At 43.0% G+C, this 20,612-nt stretch overlaps 1 protein-coding gene across 1 annotated transcript in view; it reads right to left on the bottom strand.

The window, feature by feature from the left end:
• GALNT10 (polypeptide N-acetylgalactosaminyltransferase 10) overlaps positions 1-20,612 on the bottom strand; it is a 138,368-nt gene that overhangs the window by 75,894 nt on the left and 41,862 nt on the right. The window contains exon 4 of the mRNA XM_011931677.1: positions 14,468-14,634. Within this exon, the coding sequence (XP_011787067.1) occupies positions 14,468-14,634 (167 nt within the window). The remainder of the gene's footprint in view (positions 1-14,467; positions 14,635-20,612) is intronic.

The raw sequence follows: 20,612 nt of genomic DNA, 5'->3' as shown, positions 1-20,612 counted from the left end.
GAGACTCCGTCAAAAAAAAAAAAAAAGAAATTTATTTTGTGGTGGAGGGAACTTATGGACTTGGATTGGATACAAACAGAGTCTTCTAAAACCTGGAGGGAGTCATGGGAAGATCAGGATAGATGCAGACCCCACTGATGAACCCTGCAAGGAGTGTGATTCTAATTCAATATGAGGAAATGCTTTCCTAAAAGCTATCCAGTTAATCATGACACAGCAGGACAAACACACACAGAAGCACAGAGGTAGCCTTCAGGATCAGCAACCTGGCCTCGAAGGACACTTGCAGCAAACCCAAGCCACTGAGTATTCTGAACTAAAGGAACTTTAAGACCTGGGGTGCCCTGATTTCAGCTTTCCTATGTCCAAAGCCACAAAGATGTTAGAAGTGGGCTCATATGGAGGAAGCATTCTGAGGGCAAAAATGTTCATGGATGAGTTTTATATGTTCCAAGAAAGGCCAGAAGTCCACCTGCTGGAAAGCAGGGCTTTTTAAGCAGGTACCCGAGGTTGGAGGAGATGTGATCTTCCCCCAGAATTGATGGGGCCAGGCAACAGAAAAAGGAAACTTCTGACTGAGGACCAGGCAGGGCCTCAAGCACATTCTTCTATAAAATACTTTTTTATTGGACATTTCAGGAGGAATTTATTCCATGCCTGGTGAATTTAGAGTTATGGGCTTGGTTGAGGCCTCAAACAGGTGATTATGGTAATTTAGAGAGAAAGTACTAAGCCGTTTCTGTCACAAGGTCGGCTCAACTTGAAAATAATAGTGCCTCCTTGCATTTATAGAGTGCTGAATACTTTCCAAAGTGCTTTCCCATCTATTATCTCATTTGATCCTTACAACGGGCCAGAGATGTCAGCAGTGTCTCTGCCGTGGGGCTTTGAAGGACAGCTTTCCCCTCTCTGGGTGTCAGTTTCCGTACTGAAAAATGAGGGGACTGTTCTCATCACTCAGTATTTGTTCTCATCAAATATCTCTTGAGAGCTTCTACCAGCAGTAACATCTGAAGGCAGAGTTTCTCAGCTCAGGGTCCCAGAACTGGCTGCATCACAATCCTCAGAAAGCTGGTTACAACACAGATTCCTGGACTCCTCCGAGACTGAGGACCTGGACACTCACAGGGCCTAGGGAATCTGCATGTTAAACATTCTTCCCAGGTGATTCTTATGCATACCAAAATTTGAGAACCTCTGCTCTCACATTTCATAACTCCTCAGCTCTGAGATCTTGTCACATAAAACACATGTGGCAACTGAAAAAATCCTGAAAAAGTATAAAATTCTGAAGAGTGAGGAGAAAACAGTCTAGTGTTGGCTGAGTGTATCTGATCATCCAGATAATAACAGCCTCTCAAGGATATAATTAGTGCCCTCAAAATTGGAATATATGACTGTTTAATAATTTAAGTGAGATCATCAGGATTAATGAATAGTGGCTGAAATTAAATGTGAGACCATCAATCCACACAAGCCTGTTATAGCAAGGCAATTATTTAGGACAAGACATCCTAGAAAACAGGGGTCTGGCCAAGGCTGAAGGCATCTTAACTTATCTCCTCCCAGAAGGGCTATGTGTTTTTGCACTTACCATGACCCAGGGTATACATTCCAAGACATCACTATCCAAATCTATCACAAAGCACACCGAGTGACCTGCCACGCCTGGAATCCTGTGTTTTCTGAAAGTCCGAGGATCTTTTCAACTCTATCAAAATAATCTGAGATGTCTGTTAAGAATGCAGATTCCTGAGGCCCACCCTACAACCACTGAATCAGAATCTCTGTGGGTGGGCCCTGGTAACCTGCATTTAACAAGCTCCTCAGTCAAAGTTGATAAGGATAAGAGTTAAGAGCCATTGCTTGAACCCAGATGACCTGGAGACCGCGGGGGCACACTCCAGGTTTGGAACGTCTGCTTTGAAGGTCACATTTTTCTCTGCCACCCGACTAGAAAGTTCTCCTCAGGGTTCTTTCCTTCTGTGAAAATCAGTACCCTCTTGTATGTCCTCATTGCATTGTTTAGCTCATTAATCTCACATTTTTAATTTCATCTCATTCCCATAATGAGACTTTGAGGTAGACAGGGTAGCGTAGCATTTCAGGTAACAGTAATAATAACAAGCATCACCATAACAACAGCACCATTAACAACCATCACCGAAGGAATGATGACCATGTGCCCGGCCTGTCACGGTGCAGGACCTTACTCAATCCTCACTCAACCCGCAAAAGGGAAGACAGTACTTATGGCTTTGGGGTTAGACATGACAGAAAATCAACTCCAACTAGTTTACACAAGAAGAGAATGTACTGGCTCATGGGATGGGGAAAGGACGGGGTGGGACTGGTCGGAGGCACATCTGGACTTAGGACCCAGCTGGCATGACAAGCACTGGGTGCGAGGTGAGGAGCTGTTCACCAAAATGACTACGTCCTCCATCTCCCTGCAGCCGAAAGGGAGAAAGGACACAGGGTTTTGTGTCTACTACAAAGAATATCCGGCATCACTTCGCTCAGGAAGAAAGTCTATTTATAGGTCATTTTCATTCCTTCATGAGTTCAAGTTCTGTCGTATGGCAGCAGAACGTGTGTGCTGGGAAGGGTCAGGGCTAGTCTTTCCTCCTGCCTGGTTAAGATAAATCTGCTAGCTGGTGTGGAGGCTCTGGGAAGGTTATTGTTAGTTTGAGTTTTCTATTAACAGAGACTGGAGTGAGGTTATTATTTAGAATATTCTAAACCATGTGTTCTGACAGCATATAGGAAAACAAAAACGATTTCTGAGAAGACTAGACAGAAAGCATAGCCTTATAATTCCATCTGCTTTCACCTTCACTGCAGATTATTAGCAATGCCCAATAAATCTCATTCATTAACAAGTCCAGGAGTGGAAGACAAATAGGAGATGATAGGAAGTTACTGGTTATTTTGAGATTCCTGGTTGCTTATAAATAAGGTGGGCATCTCTGAAGAGGTCTGCATTTATAAAGTAAGCAAATAAAATAATTTTATTATTATTCTAGGAGGAATGAGCATTTTTGTCTTTTAGGCGAAGAAATTGAGTAAAATGAGGATCCCCAAAGGTTGGAAAAGGCAGTCTGCATCTGTGAATACTTTACAGGAACTTACTTCACTAAATCACATGAGAAGAAGGGATGTTACTTTGGCCTTAACACGTGTCTATTTCTTTGTTCTATATAATGATGTAAAAATTCCATTTTCATGAGATTTCGGTATGAGACAGTAAAATAAGAGAAAAAGAGGGAAAAAAGAAATTAAACTTTCAATACCCATGAATGCTATATTAATGTACAGTGGTGGAATTTTCTTTTTTTAAAAAATTTGAAATAAATAAATGATACATAAATGTGTATATTTGGCCTTCTTGATCTTTAGAGCTGTCAACTGTTGCCTATTTTTGACTATGAAAATTGGTAGCATTTTAAGCCTCTGACATAAATAGCTCTAAAGGTGCCTCCAGATTCAGATCGAAACATAATTGACTCTGGAGTTGTGGTTGTCTGATAAAGATGTGCTTGAAAGCTTCAGGGGCTGGAAGTTCTTTAAGGAAATTGGGAAGAATCCCTGAACTATCTCTGTTTGCAATGGGTTTACTTGGAGATTGCCCGTGGGTTGGGGTCAGGCAGCAGATTAGAACTAATGCCTACTTTTTGGCCAATATGCTTCATTTGCCTCCTAGAACCAATATTATTTAGAGGATTTACAATAATGAAAACAGAAGAACATACCTATTAGACATATAGACACACATCAAAGGTCATGCTGTAGTCATTTCACATCTATATTTAAAAGTTTTTGTTTTATTTAGGAAGCGGGGCACACAGAGAAGCGGAATCTCTTGGATTTGGTTTGACTGCTCTACTAAATGTGAATTTTTCCTTTAGGCAAATGTTGTCTATAAAGAGGCTTCCTACAAAGTGAAATATAATGTGTTTAAGTCACTTACAACAGTGTCTGGCACATAGAAAGTGCTATATAGGTGCTGTGTCCCATTATTATTATTGCTATTACTGCTTTTTTTCACTCTGCAACGCAGGCAAATGAGCACTTTCAGCTCCCCACTTATTGAGCTTGAGAATGTGAATGACATGAATAGGACTTGGCTGGTGTGCACTAGACCAGGTTAGTTATTAAGGAACCTACTGTTAGGTTGGTGCAAAAATAACTGCGGCTTTTCCTATGAAAGGTAATGGCAAAAACCGCAATTCCTTTTGCACCGACCTAATACTTTTATTTCAGCCTCAAATCTCATCTCTCTTCAAACCCTGAGTAGATAAGAATTTACATCAGGCCTAAGCTGGCAGGAAGGCCCAGGAGCTTTCTGAAGGAAGACTATGACAGAAGGGGGCAGTTCCTCTGCCCTCTCCCTGGGGACATTATCCAAGGCTCCCCAATCTTGTGTTCCATTGGTTTTTACTCCCCCACACTGTGTTTTTAAAGAAACACTAAAACAGTAGAAAAGGTTAGACTTTAATCCCATAAGAAAATCACGAGAATATCCGTGATTTACCGCACTCTCACTGCACCAAGTTTTTAAAATGTAGAAGGTTCACCCATGTCAATAGAAGCATCACCTTTCTGAAAATATAATGCAGCTATTTTCCACTACAGAAACAATTCTTTCCCAAACATCGGAGCTTTTGATGCTTCAGATGCAATCTGAGCGATTTATTTGATTTTTTTTTTTTCCTCTCCAGTAAATCATTTATACAGTACTTGATCCACAAAATCCTGGGGTTTGTTTCTTTTTTAAAGATGCACAAAATATCCCATAGATATATTGACTCTTGCATCCTGTGTTTCTACCAGATATCCACCAAAATGTTTATAGATTTCCCTCATTATAAACTAATTGATACTCTGTAACAGTTTTAATCTTCTTAGCTATTCTCTCCTTTGGAGTCTGAGGGAGAAGCGTTTAGGCTGTCAAAGATATGAAAGGAGAAGAGAATCAAGAAAGGCTGAAGATTTCCTTAGTGGTGGAGACTGATACTTGAGATGTGGGATTCTTAAGATTACTGAGCCCACTGTGGGGACGATCAATCCCTTCTGTCAATGCAATTCCCAATGAGGAGGAGATGACTATGAGGGCAGATAAGCAGCTTAGGCCACCACCCAACCATCTCTCCAAGCCTCAGCTTCATCATCTGGAACAGAAGTCACTTCCCCTGCCCTTGTACTTTAGTAGCAGGAAACTATTTCACCTCCAAGGGAGGTTGTGGAGGTGAGGCCAGACAGGCTGAAGTAAAAACAGTCACTGTGCCTGCACGGCTGGCTTTATCTGTCCTCCTTGTGCCATGCTTTTCGGCCGACTCTGCCCTGCCAGCGAGGCCATGGTTCCACACCTGCTAAGCCTGTCCCTGGGTCAGTCATTCAGAAGAAAACGGGTACAGAGAGATTCATTTTGTGTTCTCTGGATCAGCCTCTGCAACAATACAGCTGATATTCTGGACTTGCTTGACTCCTGTCTCTATGTCACCATTGTCTCAAAGAAAAAGAGATGGGTAGTCATTTCACAATGACAAGGGGAAGGGATTGTAAAAAGTTAAGTGAAAGAAACCAGGATGCAAAGTTGTATATGATTGGAGGTTCACTCCACAAAGTGCCCTTAAAAAGGGACTAAATGTAGATTCCCACTATGGAATATTAATTTAGTTATTAAAAGACAAATGAGTTTGCTCTGTTTCTACTACTGACCTGAAGGATGGCTGTGATACATTAACATAAAAAAAAAGTTGTAGCTTTCTACCCGTGGATGCCACTGAGGAAGCATCATTAAAGTCTCTTCCCACTGCCATCATGTCTAAGTCAGAGTCTCCTAAAGAGCCCAAGCAGCTGAGGAAGCTCTTCATTGGAGGGTTGAGCTTTGAAACAACTGATGAGAGTCTGAGGAGCCATTTTGAGCAACGGGGAACGCTTACAGATTGTGTGGTAAGGAGAGATCCAAGCACCAAGCGCCCCAGGGGCTGTGTGTTTGCCACCTATGCCACTGTGGAGGAGGTGGATGCAGCCATGAATGCAAGGCCACACAAGGTGGATGGAAGAGTTGTGGAACCAAAGAGAGCTGTCTCAAGAGGAGATTCTCAAAGACCAGGTGCCCACTCAACTGTGAAAAAGATATTTGCTGCTTGCATTAAAGAAGACGCTGAAGAACATCACCTGAGAGATTATTTTGAACAATATGGAAAAAATGAAGTGATTGAAATCATGACTGATCGAGGCAGTGGCAAGAAAAGGGGCTTTGCCTTTGTAACCTTTGACGACCATGACTCCGTGGATAAGACTGTCATTTAGAAATACTATCTTGTGAATGGCCACAAATGTGAAGTTAGGAAAGCCCTGTCAAAGCAAGAGATGGCTAGTGCTTCATCCAGCCAAAGAGGCTGAAGTGGCTCTGGAAACTTTAGTGGTGGTTGTGGAGGTGGTTTTAGTGGGAATGATGACTTTGGTCACGGATGGTGGCTTTGGTGGCAGCCATGGTGGTGGTGGATATGGTGGCAGTGGGGATGGCTCTAATGGATTTGGTAATGATGGAAGCAATTCTGGAGGTGATGGAAGCTACAATGATTTTGGCAATTACAACCACCAGTCTTCAAATTTTGGACCCATGAAGGGAGGAAACTTTGGAGGCAGAAGTGCTGTCCCCTACGGTGGTGGAGGCCAATATTTTGCCAAACCATGAAACCAAGGTGCCTATGGCAGTTCCAGTACCAGCAGTAGCTATGGCAGTGAGAGAAGATTTTAATTACTGCAAGAAAACAAAGCTTAGCAGGAGAGGAGAGCCAGAGAAGTGACAAGGAAGCTACAGGTTATATCAGATTTGTGAACTCAGCCAAGCACAGTAGTGGCAGAGCCCAGCTGCTACAAAGAAGACATGTTTTAGACAGATACTCATGTGTGCGGGCAAAAAACTCAAGGCCTGTATTTGTGATTAACTGTATAACAGGTTATTTTAGTCCCTGTTCTGTGGAAAGGGTAAAGCATTCGAACAAAGGGTTTTAATGTTGATTTTTTTTTGCACCCATGCTGTTGACTGCTAAATGTAATAGTCTGATCATGATGCTGAATAAATGTGTCTTTTAAAAAAATGTGGTAAAGTAATGTATACAGTATGATCCCAATAAAAGAGGGGGAAAAGCATGTAAAGCTTAGGAGTAAAGGTTCTGGAATCAGAATGGATGGTTTTAAATCAAAGCTCTGCCTTTTTCAGCTAAGTACACATCAGCAACTTACTTGTGTCCCAGTTTTATCATCTGTAAAATGGGGACAAAAATATTAAATTTTTAAGTAGAAATAAGAAGTCTGATATCATTGAGGCCACTATGGTTTTCACACTGGGCATGACAGAACCTATCATAGTGCTGTGATAATAAATGAGTGAATGCACTTAGCACACAGTAGACGCTCAATAAACATGAGTTTTTTTAATTACATGTTGCTATATGTTAGTTAGTATGATTATGCAGAATGGTCTGGGATGATACATACCAGATGGCAAACCTGAATTTCCTCAGCGGGGTGGGACTGGAGGGGAATTGGGAGGGTATGAAAAAGAAAACAGAAATGATAAAATACTGAGAACAAAAAGAAAATTTACAAATGGCAGATAGGCATACAAAAAGATGCTCCATATCATATGTCATTAGAAAATTCAAGTGAAAATAAAGTGAGAGACCACTAAGCAGCTATTGGCAAAATCCAAAACACTGACAATATCAAATGCTGGTGAGGAGGTGGAACAGCAGGAACTCTCATTCATTGCAGGTGGAAATGCAAAATGGTAAGCCACTTTGGAAGACAATTTGGCAGTTTCTTATAAAACTATATATACTCTTACCAAATGATCCAGCAATCACACTCCTTGGCATTTACCTAAGTAAGCTAAAAACTTATGTCCACACAAAATCCTGTACACAAATGTTCATAGTGGTTTTACTAATATTTGCCAAAACTTGGAAGCAGCCAAGATGTCCTTCAGTAGGTGAATGGATAAACAAACTGTGGTATATCCAGAAAATGGAATGTTATTCAGCACTAAAAAGAAATGAGCTATCAAGCCATAAAAAGACATAGAGGAACCTTAAGTGCATATTCATGGGTGAAAGAAGCCAATCTGAAAAGGTTTTATATACTGTATGATTCTAACTACATTACTTTCTGGAAAAAGTAAAACTATAGCGACAGTAAAATGATTGGTGGCTGCCAGGGTTTAGGGAAAGGGAGAGATGAACAGGTGGAGCACAGAGGACTTTTAGGGCAGTGAAACTACTCTGTATGATGCTATAATGGTAGATATATATCATTATACACTTGTCCAAATCCATAGAATGTACAACACCAGAGTGAACCCTAATATAAACTATGGATTTTAGGAGAAAATGATGTATTGATATGGGTTCAGGGATTGTAACAAATGTACCACTATGGTATGAGATTTTGATAGTGGAGAACTCTCTGTACTTTCAGATGAGATTGGGTGTGTTCAGGGTAGTATGGCCATGGACCTACCTACTTTTTACTTAGTTTTGCTGTGAACCTAAACTGTTCTAAAAAGTAAGGTCTATTGAAACAAAAAACACTGGGGCAAAAAGCCTAAATATTAATACTAATTGCCTCCACGTGATAAGGTTATGGACGGCTCTTTCTGCATTTCCCACATTTTCTCCTCGACTTCCAGCCTGTGCTTTTCCTGCTCTTTCTGCCTGGAATGTTCTTCCTTTCCCTAACCCCAAGGAGTAGTATCTACAATGCTTTGGATTAAATTTCGCTGGAATTTTTTCCAGGAAGTCGGCCCTGTTGTCCTCTGTACTCTGCATTGCTTGGACTTTCACCAGGTAGCACGTATTTCATGGTTTCATGGTCTTACAACTGCCCCTTACCTCCTCTAGGCCTACTGGAGCCATCGAGGGAAGCCTATTTGATTCCTCTTATATCAGCACAAAGTACAGCATGTGGCACAGAGTCATGTCACAAATACTGCTGAATACATGAATATGAATTACTTTGATAAATCAGAACAGACATAGAGAAAAACAAAATAAGCAGCAAAAAAACTCAAAAATGTGAAAGAACCTGAGCAATAAAATGTAAGTGGGAAAAGGCCACGCCAACAAGTTGTGGTGGTATCAGAAGCAAACTAAGGCTGCTCGAGAGAAGACAAGAAATGGGGAATAGATGCTTATCGGGCAGTGTCAAGAGTGATGCAAAGAGGGACGGGGCGAAATGGATTTCCGTGATGTGTTCCCATGACTGGCATGGTGTGAGAGTGCAGGTCAGACTTAATAAGCCCATCATGGGAAGAGGACTACTGACCCTGGCCTCATGGGCGAGGTGAGCTCACTACCATGTGAACTAATGGGCCCGGCATTGTCTATACTCCTTCCAGCACCAATCACTGCCAACAACTTTTCAACAGCTCTGCAAACACCTGCTAAGAACTTCTGTTGGGAACCATTTCCTATGTTTGTTTGTTTGTAGAAAGGGAGTTGAGCTGGAGAAAATGCTGTCAATGAGATCATACAGCCTGTCACTTTTGTACCTCATCATTCCGGGCAGCCTCTAGTTAATCCAAACACAGTAATTCTTTCCATTACCACATAACTAATTTTTCTGGAAAAACAACACTGTTTGAAAGTGGAGAGGCTAAGGAGACAGGGAATAAAAACAAACAAATTAACAAGACCTCTCTTGTTTTTCCTCATAAAAACATGCCACCCAGGCAGTGCAACCCAGGGACAGGTCTGCCAGCCTATACCCCCATCTTTCCCTTCCACATGTGCAAAAACACCTCAATGTTCTCCTAATCCTCAAGCAAAGCTCATGCATTTGAAGAGCTTTTGGAGACCCCTGGCAAAGTGTAGTGTTCTATTTGTAAGCAGAGCCAGGATTATTCCGGTGTCAGCTTCTGCTTCCACTTGAGTCCCTGATACTGCCCGCACAAAGCTCTGGATCTTATTTCAAGAATTCATTTGCTCCAATTTTGTCTCCTACCTGAGGTCTCGACCCTTAGCTGAATTACAATTAGTTGCCCTGAGGATCTTGGAGGGGATTCCTTTCAGAGGAAAACGCCTTCTGCTAGGCAGTGCCAATCTAGCTTGTAGTTAGCATCTATGAATTTCAGCTCTGAGAACAGCCTCTGCTAATGCAGCCCAGAGAAATCTGTCTTGTAGGATGGTCCATATTTGCTGTACTTTAGACAGGCCTCTCCATAATCCTGAAATTTTTTTCCCCCAAATCTCATTTTTAAAACAATCACTGCTGAGTAAGTTTTCTTCCAAAGCCGCCTTGAGAATGTCTTCTTGAAACAAGAATAATGATTGCTTTTCTGAAAAATGCAGGCTGCAAAACATGGCAGCTGAGGTGCAAGACTGAGGGGTGTGAGGTGGGAGTCCTCCTCTGGGCTGGGTGCCTGATGGGTTGAGAAAAAGGGGCAGCGATCGGGGGTCTCAGTTTTCATTCTCATCTGTGAAATGGGACGGTATTATTTTTCTTCTGTATCTTTTTAGGATTGGGTATGGTACCACATTGAATTAATATTTTTGCTCTCTGGAGAAACTGATGCACTTAGAGAATGATCTTCTTATGAAGTGTACCTTTTCTTTGTCAAGACTGCTACACTTCATTGGCAGGGGAGGGGGTTATTCTGTTATCTTTACCACTGGGTACAACACTGAGGAAACTGGGATATTTAGAAGTGCAAACCACTATAGGTCAGGACTAATCATGTTTAATAATGAATTCTTTTTAGCAAAAAGTTTACACTGTAATACAAAGGGAAAGTAATTTCTTAAGAAGTGCCCTTGGAAATAGAAAGGAATAACGCGTTTCTGCAGATGTGTCACTTAACCACCCGAGGTGAGTGGGGACAAGGCTGCACTGTGGCCCAGATATGGGGTCTTGTCCCTCTCCTGCAACCAGCTAGCTGTGTGCTCCTGGTTAAGTCTGCCTACTGCTCCAGGCCTCGGGCCTCCCATCTGTAAAATGAGCAGGTTGAGTTACACAGTGGTTTTCACATACTTTTTTTTAGCAGTGGAACTCCCCCAGTGATCACTTTTTCAGAAAGTAAATACAGATCATGCCGGGAGAGGCACCTGAACCCCACTTGTGCCTGTGTGGTTCTCCATACCCCTCACAGCATTTCCTGAGACTTCTCTGGGGCCTCTGCTGCTCTGAGGAGCAGGCACAAAGTCACTGGCCTAGATGATCTTGAAATTCTTTTCTAACTGAACAAGGAGAGATGCTTCTTTCAAATCTGGCTGAGGTCTGGTTTACTCCATGTCTGAAGGATGGATGCCCTATCGTGCCCAGAGGGGGATCCTGCTGAGTGCGGCAAGCCCAATCCCAGGGCAGCTGATGCTTCAGAAAAACAGGTTACAGGGACCCGAGCCTGAAAACACACATGTGGACCAGCACCAGTCCCTGCAGGAACTGCAGTGTCTTCCACAGCCACATCTGTCTTGCTGGCTGAAGATGGCCCTGCTGCTGGTGATGGTTTTCTGTATGCATGGGTAGCTGCCATACATTCCCTCCCTCCCTGCTCATGCATCTATTCACTCATTCACCAACATTTACTAATCACCTCCTTCTAGACCACAAGTGGTCTAGTAGGGGAAGACTGACAATGAATAAACAGCTCAACAAATAGCCATGTAACCGCAGCATGGTGAATAATGGTAGTGGTGCAGTCTAAATGACGATGGGATGAGGGGAGCCAGCCATTGGAAGAGCTGGGAAGAGGGCGTTTAGGCAGAGGAAGAGCACAGGATCCCGAGGCAGGACAGAGCACGGTGTGTGCTGTGCTCCAGGACAGAGAGCCCTGCTGTGGCTGGGTCTTTGGGGAGTGTGAGAGAGTGAGCGCAGCCCTCACTGCCACTGCTGTGGCCCTGAGAAGGAGTACAACAAGGAGCCTGCTCAGAGCAGGCGGCCCGTACCGAGGGAAGGTTCAGGTGTTTGTCCCCAGGTGGCGGAGGCTATTTATGCTGCAGAAAATCAATTAATCACTTGAGCAGTTCGCTCATTTTTTTCCCTTTCTACTGCCCAGCTGTGAGCCCTTGGCTTGTGGGTGGCAGCCCACACTGGGACGAGGATGAGGTTGGGAGAGGAGGCTGGGAAAGGGAAAGCAGAAGAGAGGAAGCAAGAGGCAGAAGTGGAGCCAGGGTCTGCCTGCTGAGTCCATAGGCCTAGGCTGGCGCTCCACGGCCTGTGATTCTGGGCGAATTGCTTAGCCCTCCTCATCTGAGAGGAGGGACCCCAAGGCTTCCTTCAGAGGCTGCTGTCAAGAATAAATGAGAGAATATATGGGCCTGGCATATTGAGCTTCTCCCCAAAATGGGGGCTACTATTATAAAGAGAGGAGTGAAGGGACAGGGAGATATTTTAGGCAGAGTATGAGACCAGAGACTGTTTGCTCAGTGTTTTACAGTTTGCAAAAATCTTCTTCCCTACAGAGAGAAAAGACATACCTGCACCCACACATCCGTCCTGTGCATGCACCTCTGTACACTCATCCCTGACTCCCCTTCCTGCACACCAACCGTAAGTAACGTCCACAACAGAAATGATACCAAGCTCAGATGTCTATCTTTAATGTTCACTCTGCACCAGGCACTGTCCTAAGCACTTGATAGACATCTATTAACTCATTTGACAGTCACAGCCACCTAAGAGGTCGTAGGTACCATTGTGATCCCATTTGATAGAAGAGGGAACTAAAGTTCAGCAAGGGGAAGTGACTGGGTCAAGGTCACAGAGACAGTGTGTGGCAGAGCCAGGATCAGAGATATAGCTATTTCCAGGCTCTCTGCCAAACAGCAGGACTACGGGACGAGGAAGGCACACCCCTACCATCAGCAGGCTCACAGGCCTTGCTCTGTGGACACAGATAAATCTCATACAGTGTGCTCGAGGTTTACTGTTAGTACTTCCAGGGTGGAAGCACTAAGAAAACTGAAGAACCAGGCTCTGATCATGCATCAAACATGTAGTAAGCACCTGCTGTATGCCTAAGGAGCTGGGACCTGTGGTGAACAGGACCAATGTGGTGGTCCTTGCAATCAGAATAGACAGTCTAGTAGGAGAGGCACACAACACACCAATGTTCACACAAATACGTATTTTAATTTCACCTGTGATAAGTTGTAAGGGAAGGGAAGGAAATGTAAAGGGTAGCATGAGAATGAGTGTATGTCAAGAGTTAGGGAAGACTTTAGAGACCGGGTAAGAACTGAGTTAAATGTCTAAATACATACATACACACACACACACACACACACACACACCCTCTCTGTCTCTCTGAGGCCTCTGTACTAAAGGTGTGTAATTAAGAGCGTGGTATTAAAACGGGGCGATGGGCAGGTGAGTTGCTCCCGAAACTGTCAGCTGCAATTATTCTGGAGTGCACGCATACTCCCTCTCTTCACGGCCTATTAGTGCCTCTGTAAAAAGGTGAGCAGAGGAAAGGGCTTCTCTTAATTTTGCTGCAAATTGGTGAAAGCTTTGATGCAAAGAATAAGCTTGAGGCCACTGGCTGAAGGGCAATTTCTTCTTGGATTTCACTTTTGGCCCCATCTCTGTGTCTCTTAAACCCAAGACCGAGAGTTATTCCACAGGGTAAGACTCACAGCTAAGAGGCTCTGGATGTAGCTAAGATCACATGCTTGGGGCCAGACAGACATGGTTCGGTCGCCACATTACTATCTGAGAGCTGTGACCAAGGGTAAGTCACTTAACTTCTCTGGGTCTCAGTTTTCTCGTCTGTAAAATGGTGTGCCAGACACTGCAATCCCAGCTGGACTTACTTGATATCTCCAATCCACTTCTCCCTTTCCTAACTCACCAAAGAGGCCACAAACCAAAACACTCACATTCCCTGCCTTCCTTGCAGATAGGGGTGCCCAGATGTCAGGGATCTGGCTGTGAGTCTACAGGACACTTTCCTGAATTAGAAGGCAAAACCTTGACAGATGAAGGCTTTGTGCCCTTTGTTCTCCACCCTTTTTCCTGCCTGAAAGGCAGACTTGCCAGAGGTACCATTTTGTGACCATGAGGATGAGGAAGCAGAAACAAAGAAACAGCCTGGCTCTTGGATGACAGCTCTGAGCAGCCAGTTGTACCAGTCCTGGAGCTCTTGTTATGCAATATTTAATCAACAGATAGAGACAGATAGGTGAATGAATCCTTACACTTGTTTGAGCTATTGTTTATCAAGTTTTCTGTTTTTTTTTCCAGTTAATACATTTCTAAACAGATACACAGTGGTAAAAATAGCAGCCACTTCATGAGTTGTGAGGATTAAATGAGAAAATGTGTGCACAGTGCAAGGTCCAGGCATTCAGCCAATGATGGCCTCTATGTTGACGCTGCTAAAGAAGGGAAAACCTGCCATCCCTTTGGTGAGTTGCCAGATGAAGCACAGGGGTGGGAGGCTCGGTGGGACAGATCCTACCTCGATCACTGAAGTCGTCGACCAGCACAATCTCAGCAACCAGCTCTGGGGGCGAGCGGTTGAGCACACTGTGGACGGTGCGGAGGAGGGAGGACCAGCCTTCGTTGTGGAAGGGGATGATGATGCTTGTATTGGGAAGTGTCTCCAGGTAGCGCTTGCTGTTGCAGCTAGAGGGAAACACAAGGGGAGGCAGAGGACAGGGTCAGCTCTCCTCATGCCAAGATAACTCAGTCACAGGGTTTGGCTAACTGCAAATCCCACTTCCTCTCCAGTCGTTAGGGAATGAGCGAAATCCAGGGAGACCTTGGTCACATAGGAACTTCTACATGACATCCCAAAGTTGTACCTCTAATCTCTGCATATATACCACACAGGGATATGTATAAAAGACCTCCCTGATTTTGAATAGTCGTGATTTCATGTGGAGGACAGCCCTTCAGTAACACTCTGGCCTCTCTGTCCAGCTGTGATATTGTGATTTATAATAAGAACTACAGACTTTGGTCTTTGTCCTTGGTTCCTGGCACAGAGCTTCTAAAACTTGTCACTTCCTAAGCAACAGGGGTGCCAGGAAAATCTTATGTTCTAATATTTCATCTTTGACCCCAGTTCCTGACACAGAGCTCCTAAATCTCTCGGTGTTTTCTGGGTGACAGACGCATCTTTTGTTCTAATGAGGTGACTCTTGGTGGGCTCCAGGAGGCAGGGTGGTCACCAGAAAGAACATGCCATGATTAGAAGCTTAGAACTCTCAGCCCCACCCCACCGTCCTCCAGGAAGGGGGCAGCAGCTGGAGACTGTGATGATAATTAATCATGTCCATGTGATGAGGCCTCCACAAGAACGTGGGAGGTCCTTCCCACAGACCCCGCCCTATGCAGCTCTTCATCTGGTTGTTCATTTGTATCCTTTCTAATATCCTTCATAATAAACTGGTGAAGGTGTCCCCCTGAGTTCTGTGAGCCACTCTGGCAGATAATCAAATCCAAGGAGGGGAACCACCAATTTACACCCAACTGGTCAGAATTACCCCAGGCCTGGATTTGCAAATGGCATCTGAAGGTGAGGGGTGAGGGATAATCTTGTGGGACCAAGCCCTTTACCTGTGGGATCTGACTCTAACTCCAGGCAGGTAGTGTCAGAATTGAATTGAATCACAGGACAGCAGGCTGGTGTTGGAGAATTGCTTGTTGGGGGAGCCCCTCTCCCTACCCCGCACATTTGGTCACAGAAATATTCTGTGTTGCATGTATGAATAGAGAGGGAAAAACTGTGAGTTTGTTTTTTCCTATTACACATTCCTCTCCAATAGAGGAGAAATGATTTATCCATGAGTTTGGAAGAATAAACTGGGCTTCAATGGTTCAGCCCCTCCTCTTTCTCTCCCTGGGCTCTAGTCTCCACCATGGTAAGCTTAGGGGTGGAAGGCCCTGCCCCTTGTGCATCTTTCATACCATTATAACACCCAGAAGAATTAACATTGTTCCTTAATATCATCAAATATCTAGTTGGTGTGCAAATTTCCCTGATCTTATGTCTTTCTATAGTTGGTTTAAAACAGGATCAAAACAAGGTCCACATACTACGTACAGCTCATGGGTCTCCTAAGTCTCTTTTATACATAAACTTATGCCCTCCTTTTTTTTTTTCCCCCTTCAATTTATTTGTTGAAGAAACTGGGCCATTTATCCTATAGGAGTCCCCACAGTCTGCATTTTGCTGCTTGCATCTCTGTGGTATCCTTTAAACTGTTCCTCTCTCGGTCCCCCTTTAGTTCTTGTAAACTGCTAGTTAGATCTATAAGCTTGACCTAATTCAATAAGCTATTCTGACAGCCTCTTCAAAGATGGTGGTACAGGGATCCCTTAGGAGACACATTGTGTCCAGTTGTCTTTCCTTTTGTGATAATCGATGCCTAAATATTTTATTTCATCAGGAGTTTGAAAAATGATTACATTCTAATTCTATTACTCCATCTTCATTTACCAGCTGAAATTATTCTATAGAGAAAAATTTACCACATCAACTATTTGTTCACTCCAAAGTATAGGAAAGGCAGGCTAAGTTCTTGATTCTTTACAAGTCTTTAGAATGAGTTGGTTACCTAGCATCCTCCAAAGATGGTCAATTATGTTAACTCACAAATGGACACATAATTAATGTGTTTCAATCCAATGCAGTTCTTATTCTTACTGGTTCCCAAATAAACCCATCTTTAGCCAAAAGAAGTCTTCTCAGGTTGACTCCTGAGTCTTTTGGACATGACCAGAGTACTGATAGCTTCCTTGTTTTATGATAAAAGATATGAAAAGATTCCCCAGACTTAACTTGCACATTTCCTGCCCTAACCTGGAATCAGCCATTCTGCCAAGGAACCTTTAATCCTTAATATCATCAATATCACCATTCGGACGCTGCAATATGAGCACTAAGGGTGTTCCTTACCCCTAGGTTGGTTATAGTTTCTATGCCTTTCCAGTGGTCAGAACTACAAATATATTTTATTTTACTTTTTTGAGACAGGGTTTCACTCTCACACACAGGCTGAAGTGCAGTGACACAATCTAGGCTCAATGCAACCTCCATCTCCTAGGCTCATGTTTGTCCCACCTCAGCCTCCCAAGTAGCTGGGACTACAGGCGCACGCCACCCCGTGCCTGGCTAATTTTTGAATTTTTTTGTAGATACAAGGTTTCGCTAAGTTGCCCAGGCTGGTGCAAATATATTTTAAACAATACATTACGAATTTAAGCAGAAATTTTATATTTAACATACAGAATTACTGAGTTTTACTGAACTCTAATTTTATATTGTATCTCCTTTGTATTGAGATATAATTCACACACCATAAAAGTTACTCTTTCTTAATTTAGTAGTTCTTAATATATTCACAGAGTTGTGCAACTATAACCACTGTCTAATTCCACAACATTTTCATCACTCCTAAAGAAACCCTGTGTGTACTAGCGGTCATTCCCCATCTTCCCCTCCTGCCAGCTAGCTGCTAGCAATCCCTAATCTGCTTTCTGTGTTCATGGATTTTCCTATCCTGGACATTTTATATAAATGGATTCATATTTGAGGCTTTTTGTGTCTGGCCACACTTAGTGTAATGTTTTCAAAGTTCATCCACGTTGTAGCATGCATCAATGTTTCATTTCTTTTTCATAGCTGAATCATAGCCCATTGTATGAATTCACCACATTTTATTTATCTATTCATCAATTAATGGATATTTGGGATGTTTCCCCCTTTTGCCTATTATGAATAATACATGAATACGAACATTCATGTGCAAGTTTTTATGTAGACATGTTTTCAATTCTATGGGTACATAGCAAACAGCAGAACTGCTGGGTCAAAGGCAACTCCATCTTTAACTTCGTAAGGACCTATCAAATGGTTTTCCAAAGTGATAACACCATTTCACATTCCCACCAGCAATGTGAAATGAGATTTCCAATTTCCCCATATCCTCACCAATGCATGCTATTGTCCACCTTTCTGACTATAGCCATCCTAGTGAGTGTGAAGTGGTATCTCCTTATCGTTTAATGACTAATGACGTTGAGTATCTTTTCATATGTCTATCGGCCATTTGTACATCTTCTCTGGAAAAATGGCTAGTAAATGTACATTTTACTTTCAATTTGTTTTGCAAGTGTGTAGAAATACAATTGATTTTTGTATATTAATTTTGCATCCTGCAATCTTGCTGAGCACATTTATTAGTTCTAATAATTTTGTATAAATTCCTTAGAATTTCTTACGTACAAGACAATGTCACCTACAAATAGAGGTAATTTTACTTATTCCTTTCCCATGTAGATGTCTTTTTATTTCTTTTTCTTGTCTAATTGTCTTGGCTAGCGACTCCAGTACAATGCTAAACAGAAGGCAAGAGCAGACATCCTTATCTTGTTCCTGATCTTAGGAGGAAAAGCATTCAGTCTCTCACCAGTAAGTAAGATGTTAGAGTGGGTTTTTCACAGAAGCACTTTATCAGCTTGGAGCAGTTCCCTTCTATTCCTAGTTTGCTGAGTGTTTTAATCCTGGAAAAAGAAGTGTTGGATTTCGTCAAATGCTTTTTTTTTTTGCATCTACTGAGATGATCATGTCAGTTTTGTCCTTTATTTTATTAATATGATGTATTTACATTGATTTTCATATATTGAACCAGCCTTCCATTCCTGCAACATCCTACTTGGTCATAGTGTATAATCTTTCTTATACGTTGCTGAATTTGGTTTGCTAGTATTTTGTTGAGAATTTCTGCATCAAAACTCACAAGGGACACTGGTCTATAGTTTTCTTGTTATGTCTTTGTCTGATTTTATTGTATCTCTTTTGCTAAAAATATGAATTCTCAACATTAATATGGCTACTTGTTTGCTTTTTTCTACAATATGTAATAGTTTCAGAAAACAATACCAATATTATGGCTAAGAATATGATTACAGAAAAGTTATTTGCCTCCAGCATACATATATAATTAGGAATCTACAGTCAAATTTTTATGTATTTAAGCCACTTGAAACAACTCCTCTCTGCATGGTTAGGCCACCAACTCACACACATTGGGCTCATTTATTTCATTTAGCTCTTTATTTTTAGGGATTGCTTTCTGCATTTAGTTTAATCTTGTTTTTATAATTATATTAAATATTTATATGGTTCCCAAGTCAAATCCAAAAACCAAGTAATGCAAAGATTTCTGGCTTTTATCTATATATCTTCCATCTTGATTTTTCCCTCCTTCTAAGACTCCATTTTATTTTATGGTTGATCCTTGCATTCTTTCTTTCTAAGCAAGTCTATTTGGTCACACCAAGACCATTTTACAGAAATAAAATTTATCAATTTGATTTCGATAAGCTCTATGATTTAGCTTTAGGTGAGAAGAGGAATAAGAGGAGGGCAGCAACTTACTGAGTTCTAAAACAGTGATTTGGAAAGTGGTAGCATCACCGAGAGCTTCTTGTTAGAAATGCAGATTCTCTGGCCACCCCAGACCACTTGAATCAGAAACTCTCAGGTTGGGGCCCAGCAATTTTTATTTTATCAGGCTCCCTGGGTGACTTTGATGCTCACTCAAACCTGAGAATCGTTACCCCAAAATATTCACATCCATAACTGGTAGATATTGGGTTCCCTGGGAACAGATCTTGAGGTGAAAACTGTTTTTTGATGGCTTCTTGGGGAGCACTCTGGGGAGATTCGCCTGTAAGGAGGTGAGACAGGCAGAGGAGTGAGGAAGAGGCTGCCCCCATGTGGCTGCATTTGAGCCCCTGGCCCATTTTTACCGGGAACTCTGTAGCTGAGAAGGCCTTTCTAAGTGGTCCTAGAGTGAGACAAGGGGCCTGGCCTTTATATCCAAGCATCAATTAGTCATTGGGAGGGGGCATAACCTTAAGCAAGGCTGTCTAGGGCAATTCCCAGTTAGAAGCACAGCTGTGAGCTGCCCACTGTCCCTCCTGCCAGCAGCTGGGGACACTGCATCTGCACAGAGTGCTGCACTCAACACTGACAGAACCCCACATGGAAGGCATGATTACCTTTCCCGGGTTACACGCAATGAGCCTGAAGCACAGAGACGGTGTAGAAATGTATGTAGTCACACAACTAGAAACAGTAGACTCTGAACCTGTTACTCACCCCAGAGCCTGCCCTCTCAACCATGAGGCTGGCATTCACAGGCCACTTTCACATCCAAATTTTCACCAGAACCCCAGGGAGCAGGCAAGGCAGGGCTTCCATCCCCATTTCACAGACGGTGCTGAGGCTCAAGGCAGAGGAGGCAGCCAGAGGAAGGTGGAGTTCTCAGTGCTGCGGCACTCCACAGTGTAACACAGCCCTACCCCCGTAATGGGGCTTGAAGCCCTACCCCTGTAATGGGGTGGTAGCAGCATTCTGTCTGCCATACCTGGTTTCAGTACCTGACAGGATCTCAGGTAATGCTCAAGACAAGCCTGTGAGGAGGGAGGCTCAACGAGGCGAAGGAACCTGCTGAGGTGGAGAAGCACCAAAAAATGGGGCTTCCTCTTGGTTCTTCGAATGTGAGCAGGGGTTCCCTTGACCTCCCTGTCCACACCTGCCCTCCTACATACATCACCTGACTGCCCGGCTGGCTGCTCCTCATACCTCC

This window comes from Colobus angolensis, unplaced genomic scaffold (assembly GCF_000951035.1).
Source record: "Colobus angolensis palliatus isolate OR3802 unplaced genomic scaffold, Cang.pa_1.0 Scaffold90, whole genome shotgun sequence".
Lineage (NCBI taxonomy): Eukaryota > Metazoa > Chordata > Mammalia > Primates > Cercopithecidae > Colobus > Colobus angolensis.
Note: the sequence above shows the minus strand (reverse complement) of the source record. Positions and strands in the feature narration are given on the sequence as shown.